At 43.4% G+C, this 18,987-nt stretch overlaps 1 protein-coding gene across 7 annotated transcripts in view; it reads right to left on the reverse strand.

Annotated features, from left to right (window-relative positions):
- TIAM1 (TIAM Rac1 associated GEF 1) overlaps positions 1–18,987 on the reverse strand; it is a 398,067-nt gene that overhangs the window by 52,249 nt on the left and 326,831 nt on the right. For all 7 annotated transcript variants that reach the window (XM_067739312.1, XM_067739315.1, XM_067739313.1 and 4 more), the window contains 2 exons: positions 14,074–14,160; positions 5,686–5,910 (listed from right to left, as the gene is read on the reverse strand). In XM_067739312.1, the coding sequence (XP_067595413.1) occupies positions 5,686–5,910; positions 14,074–14,160 (312 nt within the window). The remainder of the gene's footprint in view (positions 1–5,685; positions 5,911–14,073; positions 14,161–18,987) is intronic.

Raw genomic sequence — 18,987 nt, forward strand, 5'->3', positions numbered from 1 at the left:
TTTTATCGACAAACAACTAGAAGGCCATGTGCTACTGGTATCTGTGAGACTTCAGTGAATCTGGAGAATGGGACCATATCTGTTTGCAGGAAGGTAAATCTGTGCAGCTCCTCTTTCTTGGCTGCCCCTCCTGCTGTCTGGTTGTCTTCTGTTTGCAGAATGGAGCACCAGACACTCTGCACGGAACATCAGCCCAAAACAGAACCTTGAATTTCACAGGCACTGCAGGGAAGCAAGCACTGCCGGCAAATCAAAGGCTGCTGAGTGCTTAACGACTCCTTGCTCTGACCAAGATGCCTTGGCTCTCCTGGCTGTCACAGAAGCCTTTCCTGTTACAGCAAAGGGTGCTTAATCTACTTCCTGCAGGAGGGCTATCTGTGCTCACTGCGGATTGCCATCTTTCACTCAGCATCAGACAGAGTAAGATCAAGGGGGCTGACTCTCCAAACCCAAGGCTGTCCCTAATTGTCTTTAACAGGTAGAAACCAGTGCTAAAGTCAAATGAATGTGAGCCTTAAGGACAGAACTTAAAGTGAGAGAGACAAACAGACATTTTGAAGCCTTGGAAAGATACCATGTTTGCCCCTTGAATTATGATTTTTATAACTTGCATAAAATTGGGGGCTTTTGCTTTTCTGAAACTTATTTTTAAAATAATTTTAGATCTAGATTTGCTTTCCTATATATATATATATATATATATATATATATATTTTTTTTTTCCCCGGTACGCGGGCCTCTCACTGCTGTGGCCTCACCCGTTGCGGAGCACAGGCTCCGGACGCGCAGGCTCAGCGGCCATGGCTCACGGGCCCAGCCGCTCCGCGGCATGTGGGATCTTCCCGGACCGGGGCATGAACCCGTGTCTCCTGCATCGGCAGGCGGACTCTCAACCACTGCACCACCAGGGAAGCCCTGCTTTCCTATATTGACGTTCACTCTAACAGTTCCCTAACTGGGGAGTGTAGGTATATACATTCTAATCAACCAGGCCAGTGCTTTCAACTGGAGACTTTGCCCCTGTGGGGACATTTAGCAATGTCTGAAGATTATTTTTGACACCACTTGGGGGGAGGGGGTTAAAAACGACTAGCTGAGAGTTGTTTGTAGGAATACTGCTAACGTGAAGGCACAGGACAGCCTCCCACAACAAAGAATTATCTGGCCCCAATTGTCAGTAGCACCAGATGAGATCAGTATTCAAAATAAATCACACAGGAACATTACAGAGGCTTTTTGGAAAGCTCACAGAAACAGAGTTTTGCAACTTCCTACGCCAGCTTCCCCTTCACTTCAGGCTCTTTCTAAAGTAATAGCCACTGAAGGAACTAGCTTTTTGCCTGGATCCTCTTCCCCCATTTTCTTACCAGTCTGTCCCTAAACAACTGTTGAAAAAAAAAAGAAAAAGAAAAAAGATGAAGAATAGCCCCAGGAAGATTTCAGCAAGGACACGTGGATGGCCAATGGCCAAGAATGGAAACTGAGTCTTATTGAGAGAACACTTAGGATGGAATCTATTCTCCAGTCCCTGGCTTTCCAAGCCAACACGGCAATCCAGTCACCACGTGTCCCTCCTATACCGAGGAAGAGGAGGATAAAGGAGTTTACCTACCAGGTTGTCATTACAGAAATCTCCATGAAGCAGACCACAGAATTTTATCCACAAACACTCCTGTAGATGGTCTGCATGGGACCATAAGATTCCAATCATCTTACCATTCCACCCAGATGAAAAAAAGAGGATCACTAACCAAGAATAGTCGGTGACCTAAGAGAGTAGCCTCCAATCTTAGCTGCACGTTAGAATCACCTAAGGATTTTTAAGCAACCATCTAACACGTGCAAACACAGCCCCGACCTCAGACCAAGGGAATCCTGATCTCTGAAAAGGGGCCCAGGGGTCTCAGCCTTCTAGTCTGCAGAATCTACTTCTTTCTACTTGGGGAAGGAAACTACCTTAAGTATACTTCATAAACTTAGTTATCAGACAATCCACCTGGTGCAGATTGAAGTGGAAGAGAGGGCAGGGAGGAGATCAAAACCGAGCAGCCTCTGGTTACTAGCTAGAGAATCTTCCCATCCCCACAAGAGACTGTGCTTTGAATGCATAACGTTTGAGTCCCTCTTAGAACATATTCTAAACACCTCACTTTCATCACTCAGTCATTCCTCACAACAACCGCGTTCGACAGTGGTGTGGTACGATCCCCATTTTATGCACAAGGACACGGGGCACAGAGAGATTAAGCGTAATCTGTTCAGAGTCATGAAGCTAATAAACATAAAAATAGGACGCATTCCCAAGGAACCTGGTTCCAGAGCCCACTCTTAGCCACTAGGTAGTGATACTTCTACCTGGAGGAAACAAACCTCTCCATAAAAGAGGCTTCAGAAATAATCCAGCCCTGAAAGCTAATCACATATTTCAATCAGAATTATCAGGGCAGCATCAAGGCCACGTCTGCATACTTGGACTCGTAAAATGGGGCAATCCACAGACCCAGCCTCCTACAGACGGGCACCAGCCAGGGTGCCTGTGGACCCGGCCAGGCTTTCCATCAAGGCTGCCTCACATCCACTATAACCACCCTAAGATGGTCCCTGCATCAAACCTCAAATCCGTCACTCAGGAGGCTTCTTATTTTTAGTTACTTCTATATTTAGATGAAGGCTATAGTCTAGCCTGCCCATTGTACACACTTTCTCAGTTGTTTTCTATCGTCACTGCAGCTGTCTGTGCACACTGCTTCATAAACTCTGCCTCACTATGGAACCATCTTTCAGGTTGTTTTATCCTGTTTACTTGCCCCCTCTTTTATCCTGCACTGGTAAATAGGGACTAGGAAATGGCAGTAACCAGGAGGCAGACACGCTGAGACCCAGGTGGGGAGCCTGAGTGACTGCTTGCCTCCAGGCAGTCCGATGGGGCCGCCACGACTGAGAGCATCTGAGAATTCTTCTGGAACTTATTAATGTTGAAACCAACTTAGAAACTTTCCAGAAAACCCACACTGTGACTTTACTTTCATGCTGTATTCTTGAACCACGTAGATTACCTAACTTGACCACACACACTTGGCTCTGAAGGATTTCTGATCCCTACAAAATATTAAAAGGTGAAGCAATTAAAAAACAAAGGACTACACTAAAATGTTAAGTATGAGGACAGAATCATGTCATAGTCATCATTATAACTTTCCACATCCAGATTAATGTCTGGGACAGAGCAAATACTTAAGAAATGTCAGTTCCAAGTTATGATCTGGAAACAAATAACTAAATCTTCTACGGATGATTCCAAAATGAAAGTTTTAATGTGGTTTAAACAACAGTAGGTTCAGTGGATGTAGCATGCAGATTACAAAGGTGTCTGGTCTGAAGGAGGATGTAAGGTCAGCTGCTGACAGGATAGGGCTATAGATACAAAATATACTCAAATATTCCCCAGACACCTATGTACAAACACATTTTTAAATTAAAAAAAAAATTAAATAAAAGGTTTTAAAACTTGGCAAACTGTACGCATGTGCAAACGCACGCACACACACACAAATCTTTTTTCAAAAGAAAGAAATATATCAAAACTATGATTGGGTTTAAAGGAACAAATCATGAGCAATCACACTTTATATCAGGGGTCTGTAAAGGGCCAGATAGTAAATATTTTCAGCCTTGCAGACCATGAGTCCCAGTCATAACTACTCAACTCTGCCATTGCGATGGGAAAGCAGCCAGAGACAAAACATCAATGAATGGGCGTGACTGTGTTCTAATAAAACTTTATTCACAGAAACAGGCCACAGTCTGGATTTGGCCAGGGGGTCTTAGTTTGCCAACACCTACTTTATATCCATAACCCACAGGAAGGGCTCAGACAGGAAAAAACATCCAAAAAGGTTGAGTACACACTGTTGTTTGTAGTATGTACATCCAGACCTTATAAAGTCCTTTCAGTAACCTAATCTAACACAACACGCCTTACTCAGTCATTTTACAGAAACCACTATGAACGGAGTTTTACGGGATTGAGCCTGCCATCTTGTGGTCACATAAAAGAACAACCTTCATGGTATCCATTCCCTATCATTAAGGGTACACAGCTCCCTGGTTAGATAAAGACAAATACCATATGATATCACTTATATGTGGAATCTAAAATATGACACAAATGGACCTATCTGTGAAACAGAAACAAAATCAGGGACATACAGAACAGACTGGTTGTTGCCAAGGGGAAGGGAGGTGGGGGAGGGGTGGAGTGGGAGTTTGGGGTTAGCAGACGTAAGCTATTATATATAGAATGGATAAACAACAAGGTTCTATAGTCAATATCCTGTGAAAAACCATAAGAGGAAAGAATATGAAAAATAATGTATATATATATATATATATATATGTATCACTGAGTCACTTTGCTGTACAACAGTAATTAACACAACACTGTAATTCAATTGTACTTCAATAAAAAATTAAAAAAAAAATTTTTTAAAGGGTACACAGCTCCCTGGGGTCCTTTTCTAAAGATGTGATTGGCGTGTGGGTACTACAATGACAAAATGAGTCAGAAGTCAACAGTAACTAAGTGTGATTGATTCTCTCGAGCCTCAACTTGTCAGATTCTCCTAGGGAACCACCCAATAAAAGGATGAACTGTCACAAGGCGTCCGCCTGTGATTTATTCTTACCAAGCCAAGCTTCAGAAGGGACTTCGAAAAATAAGAATACTCAGAGTACCTACACTCAGAAGTGAAAAATGAAGACTTCTTTTAACCCGAGTGTTAAAGAGAAAATAAATCCCAAACTCCAGCTTACCAGATCAACCCCAACTCTAGAACCAGGTCATGGTGAGATAAGTGACAGCAGTATCTGTTCCCCTATGGGCTTGCTCCCTGATTCTCCCGCTGAACAAGAATGGGTGCCTGTGTAGCAAGGGGAAGAAAACCTAAGCCTCGTACCAGGAAACAAACTCAGGAGAGAGAGGCAAGCAAGTAAGAAGAGTGTAAGAGGAGCAGGGCCCACGTGAAAGATGTCTTCGCAGGGTCCTGAGGAGCTTGGTGGGGTGCCAGGAAGGCTCCCCGGGGCAGGCAGCATTCAAGCTGTCCCTTTCTGAATGAGTATAAAGTTGCCAGATGGAGTGGGAAGAAACGTGTAAACAGGAGAAGTGGCAGATGGGGCAGGGCAGGGGGTTCCACCGATGGGCTCTTGTCCAGACTCTAGGTCACAAGGGCCCAAGAGAAAAGTTGACCAAACACCAGTTCTGGGCATATTTCCACTCTGGCCATCTCACCCCACATCTTCCTCTTCCACAGAAGGAAAAGCAGGGCTGGGTGATTTGGGGGATGGTGCCACGGACGGCAGGGAAGAGAGCACCAAGAGCCCCAGCATCTTAAGTGATTCCTGGCACTTCTGTGTCTCCAACTCTCGTCCACAGCCAAGAGACAGTGGCCTCCACCCATGTATCTTTCTCCCAAATGACCAACAAGAGCAGCATGACAAAGATTTCCATTGCAGCCAAACAGCAGTTCCACCGGCACAGGAGCTCCTGGCCCCTTTGAAATTTCGACAGGAAGCTCAGTAATCTGCTCATCTTACACATCTTAGCTGACCTACGAGATGCAGGAAATCCACAGAAATACGCAAGCCGCGTGGGCAGCCTCCGAGGGGCAGCCCGGTGCACAGCCATACCTGTGTTGCTGGTGAGAAAGGCGAGAGGGTTCTCGCTGAGGTCGGCGGGGCCGTCCAGCCGGAGGGGCGGGCTCCCCAGCAGCTCTGCTTCTCCCTCCAGCTCCGGGTAGGTCCTCACCAGGAGGCCCAGGGACAGCTGCGCGAGGAAATCTTTGAGCACGGAGGCATTCAGGGTGCCCGCAGCACGATTATTGATCTCAAGAATCTCATCTCCCGCTTTCAGGCCTGCCAACGCGAGATGGAAAATGTTTAATGTCACACACGCATAAAAGCAGCTGCAGCGTCAAATCAGATCACAGCATCTTAGACGCCCTGTTTCGAAAGGGCACACCGAGCTCTCCTGTTATAGGTGTTGCTGCAAACAGGCTGTAGTGCGCAAAGGGGATCATCAGGTGATCACGTGGTCTTTGGGTCTGGAAGGTTCTAGACTGGGATGTCACAGCACGCCCATCCCGTCCTGAATACACCAGCTAAACAACTTTATTCCTTCTTGAATCTATGTGCTCTAAGCATCTGCCAATTGCTCCTCGCAAATGCTAATTCTGGCTATCGTCCTGGCACTTTGAGGGGAAAAGATGGAAAGGCTCCCCGACTGCAGCCACTTCTATGCCTTCTTGTGCTACGGTGGACACGTGTGCACAGCCAGCTCAAGTCTATGAATCATTTCTACGGAATCAAAATGCAGGCATCTCCTCGGCTACAACCACTGAAGGTCATCTTATTCCAAACACATTGAGACATGATAGTTTATGGAACCAAATGCAATCATATTTTCCCCTCCCCCACCTTTTATTTGAAACTACATCAGGACCTAGGGGTGAATGGCCTTTTGAAGGTCCCCAAAGGTTCTGCTACTTTTGCAAAGCATGCTGGGGAGCTGCCGAAGCTTGGGACCCAGAGGAGCAGCCGTGAACCAGCTCAGCCTAGGAGAACAAGAACTTGTGACTGACCCGGGGCAGGTCCCCCTGACATTACAAGAACATTCCAGCAGTTTGAGAGAGGGAGAGATTAGGGAAGAACAGGAGAGGAAATAAGATTTCCCTTCAGTTAAGAAGAAGAAAGGAGTCTGATTCTTATTTTCTAAGAATATTTCTTATTTTCTAAGTTTGTTTGTGGAAAAACTAACTTGAAAAAGGGAGTGACTGAAGGGCAGAGACAAAGGATGAACTGCCAAACGCAAAGCCACACAGTCCCTCAGGCACACCCGCAGTTCTCACTCTGATTCCACAGAAAAATAATTCCGCAGAGAAGTTCTCACTTCCCAACTTCACCGGGTCACACCTATCGGCCAGCTTTACTCAGGTTTCCAAAATACTTGAAATCAATTTTCTATCATAAAATACTCCAAGAAACATCGCAGGTGAGGAGGCAATGGGGGAGAAATGAGAAGGTTTTCCTCCACGTCAGAGGCAGAATTCTGGGAGACTAACCATTCCATTTTTTAGGTGAAAGATTTTGGCATCACAGCATTTGACTTGAAAACACAAAATTTCCACATGTGAAAGGCAGTTATTGGTTTTTAAGTGTTCTCTTGGAGACAATTCTTTTCGTTAGATATTAGAGGAGGTAAAATAAGGAGAAAAAGAAAAAACAACTTAAAAACTAAAACCATCTGCAAGTTGTTTGTTTTTTTAAAAGAATTTTTAGGTTTGCGGGAATCCCCTGGTGGTCCAGTGGTTAGGACTCTGGGCTCTCACTGCCTAGGGTCCAGGTTCAATCCCTGGTCAGGGAACTAAGATCCCGCAAGCCACTCGGCCAAAAACTAAATAAATAAAAATAAAATAATTTTAAAAAAAAAGAATTTCTAGGTTGCTGTGACTGGCTGAATAACAATGTGTAGTGGGTTGAAGGGTGGCCCCTAAAAAGATATGTCCATGTCCCAAAACCTGGGAATGCGAGCTTATTGGGAAACAGGATCTTTGCAGCTGTAATTCAGTAAAAGATCTTGAGATAAAATCATGCTGGATTATCTGATGGGTCCTAAACCCACTGAAAAGTGTCCTTGTAAGAGACACACAAAAGAGAGACACAAAGAGGAGAATGTTATGTGAAGATGGAGGATGAGATTAGAGCGATGCTGCCACAGCTGGAGCCTCCAGATGAAGGAAGAAGCGAGAAAGGATTCTCCCCTTGAACCTCCCAGGGACCACAGCCCTGCACACACGTTGGTTTCAGACTCTGTCCTCCAGAACTGTGGGAGAATAAAGTTCTGGGTTTTTTTTTTTTCTAACATCTTTATTGGAGTATAATTGCTTTACAATGGTGTGTTAATTTCTGCTTTATAACAAAGTGAATCAGCTATATGTATACATATATCCCCATATCCCCTCCCTCTTTCATCTCCCTCCCATCCTCCCTATCCCACCCCTCTAGGTGGTCACAAAGCACTGAGCTGATCTCCCTGTGCTATGCAGCTGCTTTCCACTAGCTATCTCTTTTACATTTGGTAGTGTATATATGTCCGTGCCACTCTCTCACTTCGTGCCAGCTTACACTTCCCCCTCCCCGTGTCCTCAAGTCCATTCTCTATGTCTGCATCTTTCTGCCTGTCCTGCCCCTAGGTTCCTCAGAGCCATTTTGGTTTTGGTTTTGGTTTTAGATTCCATATATATGTGTTAGCATACGGTATTTGTTTTTCTCTTTCTGACTTACTTCACTCTGTATGACAGACTCTAGGTCCATCTACCTCACTACAAATAACTCAATTTCCTTTCTTTTTATGGCTGAGTAATATTTCATTGTATACATGTGTCACATCTTCTTTATCCATTCATCTGTCGATGGACACTTAGGTTGCTTCCATGTCCTGGCTATTGTAAATAGAGCTGCAATGAACATTGTGGTACATGACTCTTTTTGAATTATGGTTTTCTCAGGGTATATGCCCAGTAGTGGGATTGCTGGGTTCTATGGTAGTTCTATTTTTAGTTTTTGAAGGAACCTCCATACTGTTCTCCATAGTGGCTGTATCAATTTACATTCCCACCAACAGTGCAAGAGGGTTCCCTTTTCTCCACACCCTCTCCAGCATTTACTGTTTGTAGATTTTTTGATGATGGCCATTCTGACTGGTGTGAGGTGATACCTCATTGTAGTTTTGATTTGCATTTCTCTAATGATTAGTGATGTTGAGCATCCTTTCATGTGTTTGTTGGCAATCTCTGTATCTTCTCTGGAGAAATGTCTATTTAAGTCTTCTGCTCATTTTTGGATTGGGTTGTTTGGTTTTTTTTTTTTTGATATTGAGTTGCATGAGCTGCTTGTATATTTTGGAGATTAATCCTTTGTCTGTTGCTTTATTTGCAAATATTTTCTCCCATTCTGAGGGTTGTCTTTTCGTCTTGTTTATGCTTTCCTTTGCTGTGCAAAAGATTTGAAGTTTCATTAGGTCCCATTTGTTTATTTTTGTTTTTATTTCCATTTCTCTAGGAGGTGGGTCAAAAAGGATCCTGCTGTGATGTATGTCATAGAGTGTTCTGCCTATGTTTTCCTCTAAGAGTTTGATAGTTTCTGGCCTTATATTTAGGTCTTTAATCCATTTTGAGTTTATTTTTGTGTATGGTGTTACGGAGTGTTCTAATTTAGGTCTTTTACAGGTAGCTGTCCAGTTTTCCCAGCACCACTTATTGAAGAGGCTGTCCTTTCTCCATTGTATATTCTTGCCTCCTTTATCAAAGATAAGGTGACCATATGTGCGTGGGTTTATCTCTGGGCTTTCTATCGTGTTCCATTGATCTATATTTCTGTTTCTGTGCCTGTACCATACTGTCTTGTTTACTGTAGCTTTGTAGTAGAGTCCAAAGTCTGGGAGCCTGATTCCTCCAGCTCCGTTTTTCTTTCTCAAGATTGCTTTGGCCATTCAGGGTCTTTTGTGTTTCCATACAAATTGTGAAAATTTTTGTTCTGGTTCTGTGAAAAATGCCATTGGTAGTTTGATAGGGATTGCACTGAATCTGTAGATTGCTTTGGGTAGTAGAGTCATTTTCACAATGTTGATTCTTCCAATCCAAGAACATGGTCTATCTCTCCATCTGTTTGTATCATCTTTAATTTCTTTCATCAGTGTCTTATAGTTTTCTGCATACAGATCTTTTGTCTCCTTAGGTAGGTTTATTCCTAGGTATTTTATTCTTCTTGTTGCAGTGGTAAATGGGAATGTTTCCTTAATTGCTCTTTCAGATTTTTCATCATTAGTGTATAGGAATGCAAGAGATTTCTGTGCATTAATTTTATATCCTGCTACTTTACCAAATTCATTGATTAGCTCTAGTCATTTTCTGGTAGCATCTTTAGCATTCTCTATGTATAGTATCATGTCATCTGCAAACAGCAACAATTTTATTTCTTCTTTTCGGATTTGGATTCCTTTTTTTTCTTTTTCTTCTCTGATTGCTGTGGCTAAAACTTCCAAAACTATGTTGAATAACAGTGGTGAGAGTAGATAACCTTGTCTTGTTCCTGATCTTAGAGGAAATGGTTTCAGTTTTTCACCATTGAGAATGATGCTGGCTGTGGGTTTGCCATGTACAGCCTTTATTATGTTGAGGTAAGTTCCCTCTATGCCTACTTTCTGGAGAGTTTTTATCATAAATTGGTGTTGAATTTTGTCAAAAGCTTTGTCTGAATCTATTGAGATGATCATATGGTTTTTCGCCTTCAATTTGTTAATGTGGTGTATCACATTGACTGATTTGCGTATATTGAAAAATCCTTGCATTCCTGGGATAAACTCCACTTGATCATGGTGTTATGATCCTTTTAATGTGCTGTTGGATTCTGTTTGCTAGTATTTTGTTGAGGATTTTTGCATCTATGTTCATCAGTGATATTGGCCTGTGGTTTTCTTTCTTTGTGACATCTTTGTCTGGTTTTGGTATCAGGGTGATGATGGCCTCCTAGAATGAGTTGGGGAGTGTTCCTCCCTCTGTTATATTTTGGAAGAGTTTGAGAAGGATAAGTGTTTGCTCTTCTCTAAATGTTTGACATAATTTGCCTGTGAAGCCACCTGGTCCTGGGCTTTTGTTTGTTGGAAGATTTTTAATCACAGTCTCAATTTCAGTGCTTGTGATTGGTCTGTTTATATTTTCTATTTCTTCCTGGTTCATTCTTGGAAGGTTGTGCTTTTCTAAGAATTTGTCCATTTCTTCCAGGTTGTCCATTTTACTGGCATATAGTTGCTTATAGCAGTCTCTCATGATCCTTTGTATTTCTGCAGTGTCAGTTATTACTTCTTTTTCATTTCTAATTCTATTGATTTGAGTCTTCTCCCTTTTTTTCTTGATGAGTCTGGCTAATGGTTTATCAATTCTGTTTATCTTCTCAAAGAACCAGCTTTTAGTTTTATCCAGTTCTGTTTCTTAAGCCACCCAAATGTGGTAGTTTGTTATGGCAACCCTAGGAAACTAATACAGGGCCTACCTGAGTGAGCTAGTCTCAGTATTAATAAGTGAGAGCAGGGGGCCCAGCAGTGGTGGGCAATGAAGTACCTTGTTGGGGTCCTTCTGTCACAACCCCACTGTGTAACAGCTCTGTGCCCGTGGGCATGTTACTGAATCTCTCCCAGCCTCAGTTTCCTCATACCTAAAGAGGGGCATGGATTAAATGAGATTCAACAAAATAATCCATATAAAACTCTTTGCACAGCACTTGGCATGTGGAAGATATTCAAGACATTAACTCTCATTATTAATATTTGGTAGAACAAAGAGGAAAACTGTTTTTTGGAATTTTTGAGCCTACTCAAAAATGACCCCCACCACCCACGGTAAAATTTGTGAAGCATCTAATCTATCTGTCTAGAAAAATACAGCACAGAGCTTTCTCTGTGTCCTGTGGAGCCATCTGGAAAACACTTCGATGACAGCAAAGAAGATGCCTGATCCCAACTTCAGATGATTCCAAGAGCAGAGCAATGCGCCAAACAGGCCCAAGATGAACACAGATAAGTGTAAACACAGTTTGGTTCCAAAAGTCAGTTCTACAAGTACAGCCAACATGAGATCTGACACAGAGCAAGAGGTAGGCAAGAGAAAGCAGGAATATGGGGATTACCCATCAGCCCATCACAGGCCAAAAGCCCAAGGTGGCTAAGAAAAATAAATCAAGTGTAGGTTCAATTAATGCAAACAGAATATTCAGATCTAATTAGGCTGCGTGCCACCAGATGCCCCTTGCTGGCACCACATTCTGGTCATTTTCAGAAACACTAATATCTGGACCGTCCTCTAGCAGAACTAGCATCTGGAGAGTGTCCAGAGGGCAATGACCAGAGTTGTACTCTACATTCTAATGACTTGTTGAAAGATCTGGAAGTGTCAAATGTGGAAAAGACTTAGCAGTTTTAACATGAAGCACATCATCAACACCAATGGCTGGCTATAAACGAGGAGGCAAACAGTGAACGGAAGCTGAGGGAGAAGGATGTTTTATAATCAGAGACGCCCACAAAGAGGTCGTATGGTCCACAGGGAACTCTCCGTTATTGGGAGGTCTTCGCATAGCGGTTACGTTTAACATCAAATATCTCTCCCGACACAGCCCTCTGCAGGTGGGATACTGGGAATAGTTTGCGACCCAGGTGGACAAATGGGCACCACTCTTGCATCCGCAGAGAACAGTGTTATATGGGGCAAGGGAGTTGCAGCAGACGACCGTTTGTTGTTATCTAACACCAGTGTTCCTGGATTCAAAGGACTAAAACAGGATGTGACTAAAAACCAGGGCAGCGTATTTCCCCACCCCCGCACGCCAACCGGCACATTCGTGCTGAAAGAGATAAAAATCAGATTGGGGTTTAAAGGGGAATAAACCCCGTCACCTCTGCTCTTAGCTGAGATACGCTTTGAATGCGTCAAACTCTGCCCTCTGGACTGCCTTTGGCCTCGAAAATATGGAAGGAAAATGAAGGAAAATCCTTGTCCATGGCCGTTAGCGGTGGATAAATTACTTGGACTTTGTTTCTGATTGGGCACACCTCTGCCATCTCTGTGCAGAGCCAAGTCTGCGGGTAGCACTTCTCCGGTGCTGACAGCATAGGGCAAAGTACGCTGCACAGGGAGCTTGTAAGCCATGAACACGCAGAACTAAGCTGCCCCAGAACACGGGAGGAGGTGGGAAAGGTAGGCAGGCATTCCATCCTCTCCCAGCTGCTCCACTGTCCTCTAGCAGAACAGATACAGGTATCACATCCAAGTGTAACTGACCAAGACATGTTGGACTTTCATATTCAATGGGCATTATTTTGCCACTGCCTGGATGAAGCTAAAAATTCCATAGCAAGTAGAATGACATGAAGGTGGATTTTAAGCCCTACGTACCTGCCCAGGTTCCCCCCAAAAGTCATGTCCACCCAGAACGTGACGTTATTTGGAGAGAGGGTCTTTGCAGATGTAATTAAGTCAGGATGAAGTCATACCAGAGTAGGGTGGGTCCTAAATCCAATGACTGGTGTTCTTGTAAGAAGGCCATGTAAAGATGGAGAGACACATGGGAAAGAGGGCCATGTGAGGACAGAGGCAGAAATCAGAGTGATGCAGCTACAAGCCAGGGACGCCATGGGCTACTAGCAGCCAGCAGAATCCAGAAAGAACCATGAAACAGATTCTTCCTGCAGAGGCTCCAGAAAGAAACAACCCTGCCAATACCTTGATTTCAAACTTCCGGCCTCCTGATGAGAATACATCAGGAGGCCGGAAGTTTGAAAGGCCTCTGTGTGAGAATACATTCTATTGATTTGAATCACCCAGTCTGTGGCCATTTGCTCCTGCAGCCCTAGGAAACTAACGTAGGTTGAAATGATTCTCTCAGAGTAGAAAAAGGATGGAGAGCTGGGGTTCCACAAGTAGCCTAGACAGACAACACTATGGGCCGCAGGCAGGGTGTAGCAGGGAAGAGCTCTCGAAGGAGGGCAGGAAGTCAGGATCCTGAACCCCTAGCTTCTCAACTTCTACAAAGATTCCTCTACGAATGGCAGCAATAGAACATGATGGAGCTTTGCAAGCTCAGGCAAGGGCCCATGTCAGCTTCAACCAGTGCAGACCAAAGCACAGAGGGGTCTTCCCGAATAATCTGCTTCAGGAAGATCCCTGGGACCTCCATTCCATCCCAGATGGTAGGGAAGGACAACCACTTCTGAGTAGAAGGGAATTTCCCATCAACCCCATGGAGATGGGCTCAAAATCCGATTTAAAATCCAAGAAGGCAACATTCCTTGCACAATTGAGCTGATGGAAATAATACTCGTATTCCCTGGAAGAGTTTTCGATGAGACAACATTTAAATACTCTTCAGGGGTGAACCCTTTGGGCATATCCTTCTCATCCACCAACTAGAGAAACCCAAAAGGGAACTGAAGACAAACAAGTCAAGACAAGACACTTAATAACTTACCTTTCTTGGAAGCTAAGCCAGTTTCCTTTACGCTATTCACGTAGAGCCTTCGAACACCATCTTCTTCCACAGAAGAAAGTGAAAAGCCTAGGAAACACAGGGACAGCCAGGTAAGGCTCACACCCTCTGAGTGTTGAGCGAACAATAAGAAGAACCTGCTGTGAACTAGGTATGTTCATTGCTTGGGGTTATAGTTTTTCCTTGTTCGTATTGTTTCACAAAGCAGAAAAATGTATGTTTAGATCACTCTAAAAGAAGTCACTGTAAAAATTATTATTACCAGGTACATCTATCTTCATACAACCTACCTATCAACTCAAACAGAAGAAAATGATTTTGTTTTACCCTGCTTGCTAATAAATGCCATAGTTTTGCCTTTTTTTTTTCACAGTTCCCTCCATAGCACAAAACAGAAACAATCAGCTTATCTCATCTGGGTCCCCTTGACTTTTTTCAGCAAATCTATGTCCTAGGACATGTCACAACAGAACAACTGTATGCTGTGTGGACACTGCTTTAATTAGTAAAATTCTGCAAACAGGGAGAAGTAGCAACAAACTTTAGAAATCCTTCTTCGTATTGAAACTGATGGACTGCACATTCTCCTAGTGTCTGATCATAAGATTATCTTATACCTGTCTAGGCTTCCAGAGCTCAAAGCCCATTAGTTAATTAATCTTGGGTTTTGCTACATCCTTCGGAAAATAAGGCAGAACAAGGCCCTGAGGTTCTAAGTGCTCCCAATCCTATGGCTACAAGACTTGGTCACGTCTGTTTCTAGACAGTCTCACGTAAAACTCTTTCTGATCAATCAATGGAATGTCCACAACCAACACCGACTTTCCCTCAGGATAAAATACTTTGGTAGATAATCTTAAAAGGGCAATGGAAATTAATACAATTGTAAAGATATGACACGAATGATTTCAGCTCTGGGAGAAAAATAAGGCTTAGGCAAAGGAAAAAAACAGTGGTTTAAAAAAACAAACAGGCAACTAACGACAAAATAGAATAATTAATTAAAAGCCTGGGGCCCAGGGACTCACTGAGACTTCTCAGTTCATGTCATAATGAACACATGTTTTTTTGTATCATTCACAGGACCAGGAAATAGATACCCACACGTAGGCAAAACTGCCAGATGCCATCACCCACTAGGGTACCGAAACTCCCTCGGATAGGGAGCTATACGAGCCCACCCCCTGAGGACTTTCCAAAGTCTTTATTTTATTCTCTTATTTTAAATTCCATTCTTACAGCAACTTCTAACTTTCAGATTACTCTTCAAGAAGTCCCACTGAAATAAAAATAATTTTAGACACGAGCCACTTAAATGACATTAGCCTTAACACAGGTGTATTTATCTGCACCGCAGCAGAGATTTTCTTTTTCTTTTATCTGTTAGAATAGATAAGAATCAAGGACTACAACAGGGAGAGGATGAAGAGAATTCATTAAAATACAGGCATTTCCTTTCTAAAATGCTACCATGTTATAAAGTTCTGAGACCAAATTTTTTAATTCAAATTTTATTCTATTAAAAATAAAAGGAACACATTGTCAGGAGAGGTGATGTGTTGACAGCCTACTGCAAGTCACCTTAAACCAAAGTCAGTGGAGATGGGTATTCATTTGCTACCTTCCTTCCTTACCACTAAGAATGTCAAGAGTCCCAAGGAGTAGCCTCCATTTCAAGATGCCAATAATTTGCACAATGGAGGGAAGGTGGGGATTATAACCATCTCCTACAGTAACAAATATGTACTCATTTGTATTATTTTTTAGATTCCATATGTAAGTGATATCATACAGTACTCGTCTTTCTCTGTCTGATGTACTTCACTAAAGCTGTGAAATAATATTCTCTGGGCACATCCATATTGCTACCAATGGCAATATTCCATTCTTTTCTTTGGCTGAATAATATTCCACTGTATCCACGTGCAGGCTATTGTAAATAGTGCTGCTATGAACTTTGGGGTGCATGTATCTTTTTGAATTCGTTTTTTCCGGATATATATCCAGGAGTGGGATTGCTGGATCATATGGTAGTTCTATTTTTAGTTTTTTAAGGACCCTCTATACTGTTTTCCATAGGGGCTGCACTAATTTACATTCCCACCAACGGTGTAGAAAGGTTCCCTTTTCTCCACATCCTTGCCAAAATTTGTTATTTGCAGACTTTTTGATGTCAGCTGCCCACGTCAGAATATTTTTTTCTTTTAAATAGGATAGCAACAATCTAATTCCCAGCAGACAAATGTAATGCGGCCCAAAATGACTGCCAACAGAAGACAGAGAGAGTTACTCAATATAAACCCAATATATCCGATACCCATCAGAAGGCTGAGAATTACAAAGACCAGGAGGCACCATGAATAGCATATGATCTTGAGAACGAAGGAAGCGATTAAAACTGAGTGAAGAAACGAAGAAGACAGACTCATCTGTTAAATAACCAGAAGTTTCCTCATACTGAAATTCATGACCAAAGAAACATCAGGACAACAAAGTAAACAAAATAGAAGTACTCAGAACCAGAGTCCAGGATACAGTGAAAGGGAGAAAGTGAGAAAAGTGCAGACACCTCTGACATAGAGGGGACGCAAGACCAAAAGTCTAACGGTCTAAGCAGTCCCCAGAGAAGAAGGAATACTCAGTTGCTGAAACGATGCATTCATCCACTTCAAGGCGGCCTAGGGGATCATGCTTAGTCTATTACAAAACTATTTGAACCAACTTCAACAACAAGTCTGAGAGAGTCCTGAGGGCTGAGGTAGAGGGAGGGGCAAGAGAGAGAAATTAGGCAAGTGTTAAATCTTTCCATTTGTTTAGTCAGTGGAATTATTAAGTCATAATTTCCTCCCTAAAGCGTTCTACAATAGAAAGCAGCATCTGGTTTATAGTTAGATCTTGTATGTGTGCTGATGTGTGCTAGGAACTTACAGATACTGAAATTGATGTATAGAAGCTGCACTAAGGTGCTAATGTCAGAGAGAGGTGGGCTGAACTTAGAATCCTTGGTAGATTCCGAGGTCAGAGACAACCAGGTCTTCTTAGGACTTGGGGACTCTTTAGCTACTTGTGGGAACGCCTTCTGCCAACATCGAACTGGGCACTGAGAATAAATGATTTTACCCAAGGTTATTAGCCATGCATGGTGGCCTTCCAAGGTGAAGTCCAGGAACCACTACAGATAGGCTGCAACTGACAGCGATGTAAGGGCAGAAAGCAAGACTAAGCACTGCGAACCTCATCGTCTGACACTGCCACAACCGCTAAGCAAGGGATTTTGTAGTTTACAAAAGCAGGGGTGCTCCATGACAGATGAGAAATGAAAACAAAACCCCCAAACCCCTGCTTCTTTATGTCAGGTCATGTGAGCAGCACGGCCAACAGTACCCTCTGGGTTGATGTCTGATGCCCTGTAACAGCTTCAGCATGGAAATCTGAACAGGTTCTGTGAGTACTTCAGCCACTTTAATAAAAAAAAGTATAAAAAATATAGCGGTTCTATGCCCAGTTTCTATTCCTGAGTCCCCAAACCAAACCAAACCCTCTTTTTTTTTTCTTTGGCTGCGCTGCACGGCACATGGGACCTTAGTTCCCCAACCAGGGATGGAACCCACGCCCCCTGCAGTGGAAGCGCAGTCTTAACCACTAGACTGCCAGGGAAGTCCCCAAAACCAGTCCACCTTGGCACTGGATTCCAAGAGCTGTGAAATTCAGCCCTCTCTTGCTTCTTGCTACATTTTCCCCTTAGAGAAAGTAACTAAACCAAAGACAAAAGAGTAAGGGATATGGTACAATTCAGTTTGGAGGACCCAGATGCTCATTTGTAGCACTGCTACCAATTACTGCTTTAATTACTGAGGTCATGCTTCTGCTGCATAATAAGCCTTCAGACACATTGATCCCTTGCCATCAAAAACCGTCCTCTGGCTTTAATGCTGTCTTTAGTTTTAAGGTCAAGAAGTAAACAGCGTGAGGGTGTAACGCAAGTGGCCAGGGGTTGGAAATTCGGTTCTCTTCATTAGGCCAAAGCACTCCAGTGAGTGCTCTGAGAGGTGGACTGGCTGCCTGCAGGAGAGGCTTCGGCAGGAATACTGAAGATGCTGCTGCCCGGTAAAGGGTTTGAAGGCTTTCAAATGTGAAAAAGCCTAATAAGTTAATTCAGAGAGAAATACGCAGTAAGCAAGCATGTGCAGTGACCTTTAGGTCTTTCCACCAGACCTTCTAGTTCTCCTCTTTTCCAGTACATAGTAGGACTACTCTTCTGCCCACCTACCCATCCCCCCCTCCAGTCACGTGCTTTGACAAGTGAATTGGAAGTGAGCCGGCACCCAGATCACCACCTTCCCTCTTTCTCCTTTGCCAAGAGACAGACAATGTCCCAGGTGGCAGGTGCTGCAGGCCTGGGTCCTAGAGTGAGGATAACATACAGAAAGGGTCCCAGCCAACCCACAGAGGATGCACGGTGAACAGGAGAAAGAATGTCACTGTGTGGAGCCGCTGGGCTTTGGTGACTGTCATTGCCTCAGCTAACCTCGCCCTCCTGACTGATCTAGCCCTGATATGGCATATGGGTTTCCCTATGTATTTCACTCGAGCACCAACTTCACTACTATCCAAGTCATAAAGTGTAATGCTAAGACGACTAGTCTTAAATCTATGGAAAGGATTACATACTTAACTACACCAGAAGGTAGACCATAGGAAAGCCTTAACATGGCAAGCCTGACGGCTATTCTCTGAAAGGCCTGCTTCTCAGTTTGGATCCTGGCTGGTATCTGGGAACTTGGATTTTGGGAGGGTTCCCAACACCCTAATGTAGCTCATTGTGTCTAAAATCTGTACAAACAATGTGGTTTGTGCTGAACACCTGCTTTCCTCCTGGGAGGCTGGAATTTGGGT

The sequence above is a fragment of the Pseudorca crassidens genome, chromosome 5 (assembly GCF_039906515.1).
Source record: "Pseudorca crassidens isolate mPseCra1 chromosome 5, mPseCra1.hap1, whole genome shotgun sequence".
NCBI classification, from domain to species: domain Eukaryota; kingdom Metazoa; phylum Chordata; class Mammalia; order Artiodactyla; family Delphinidae; genus Pseudorca; species Pseudorca crassidens.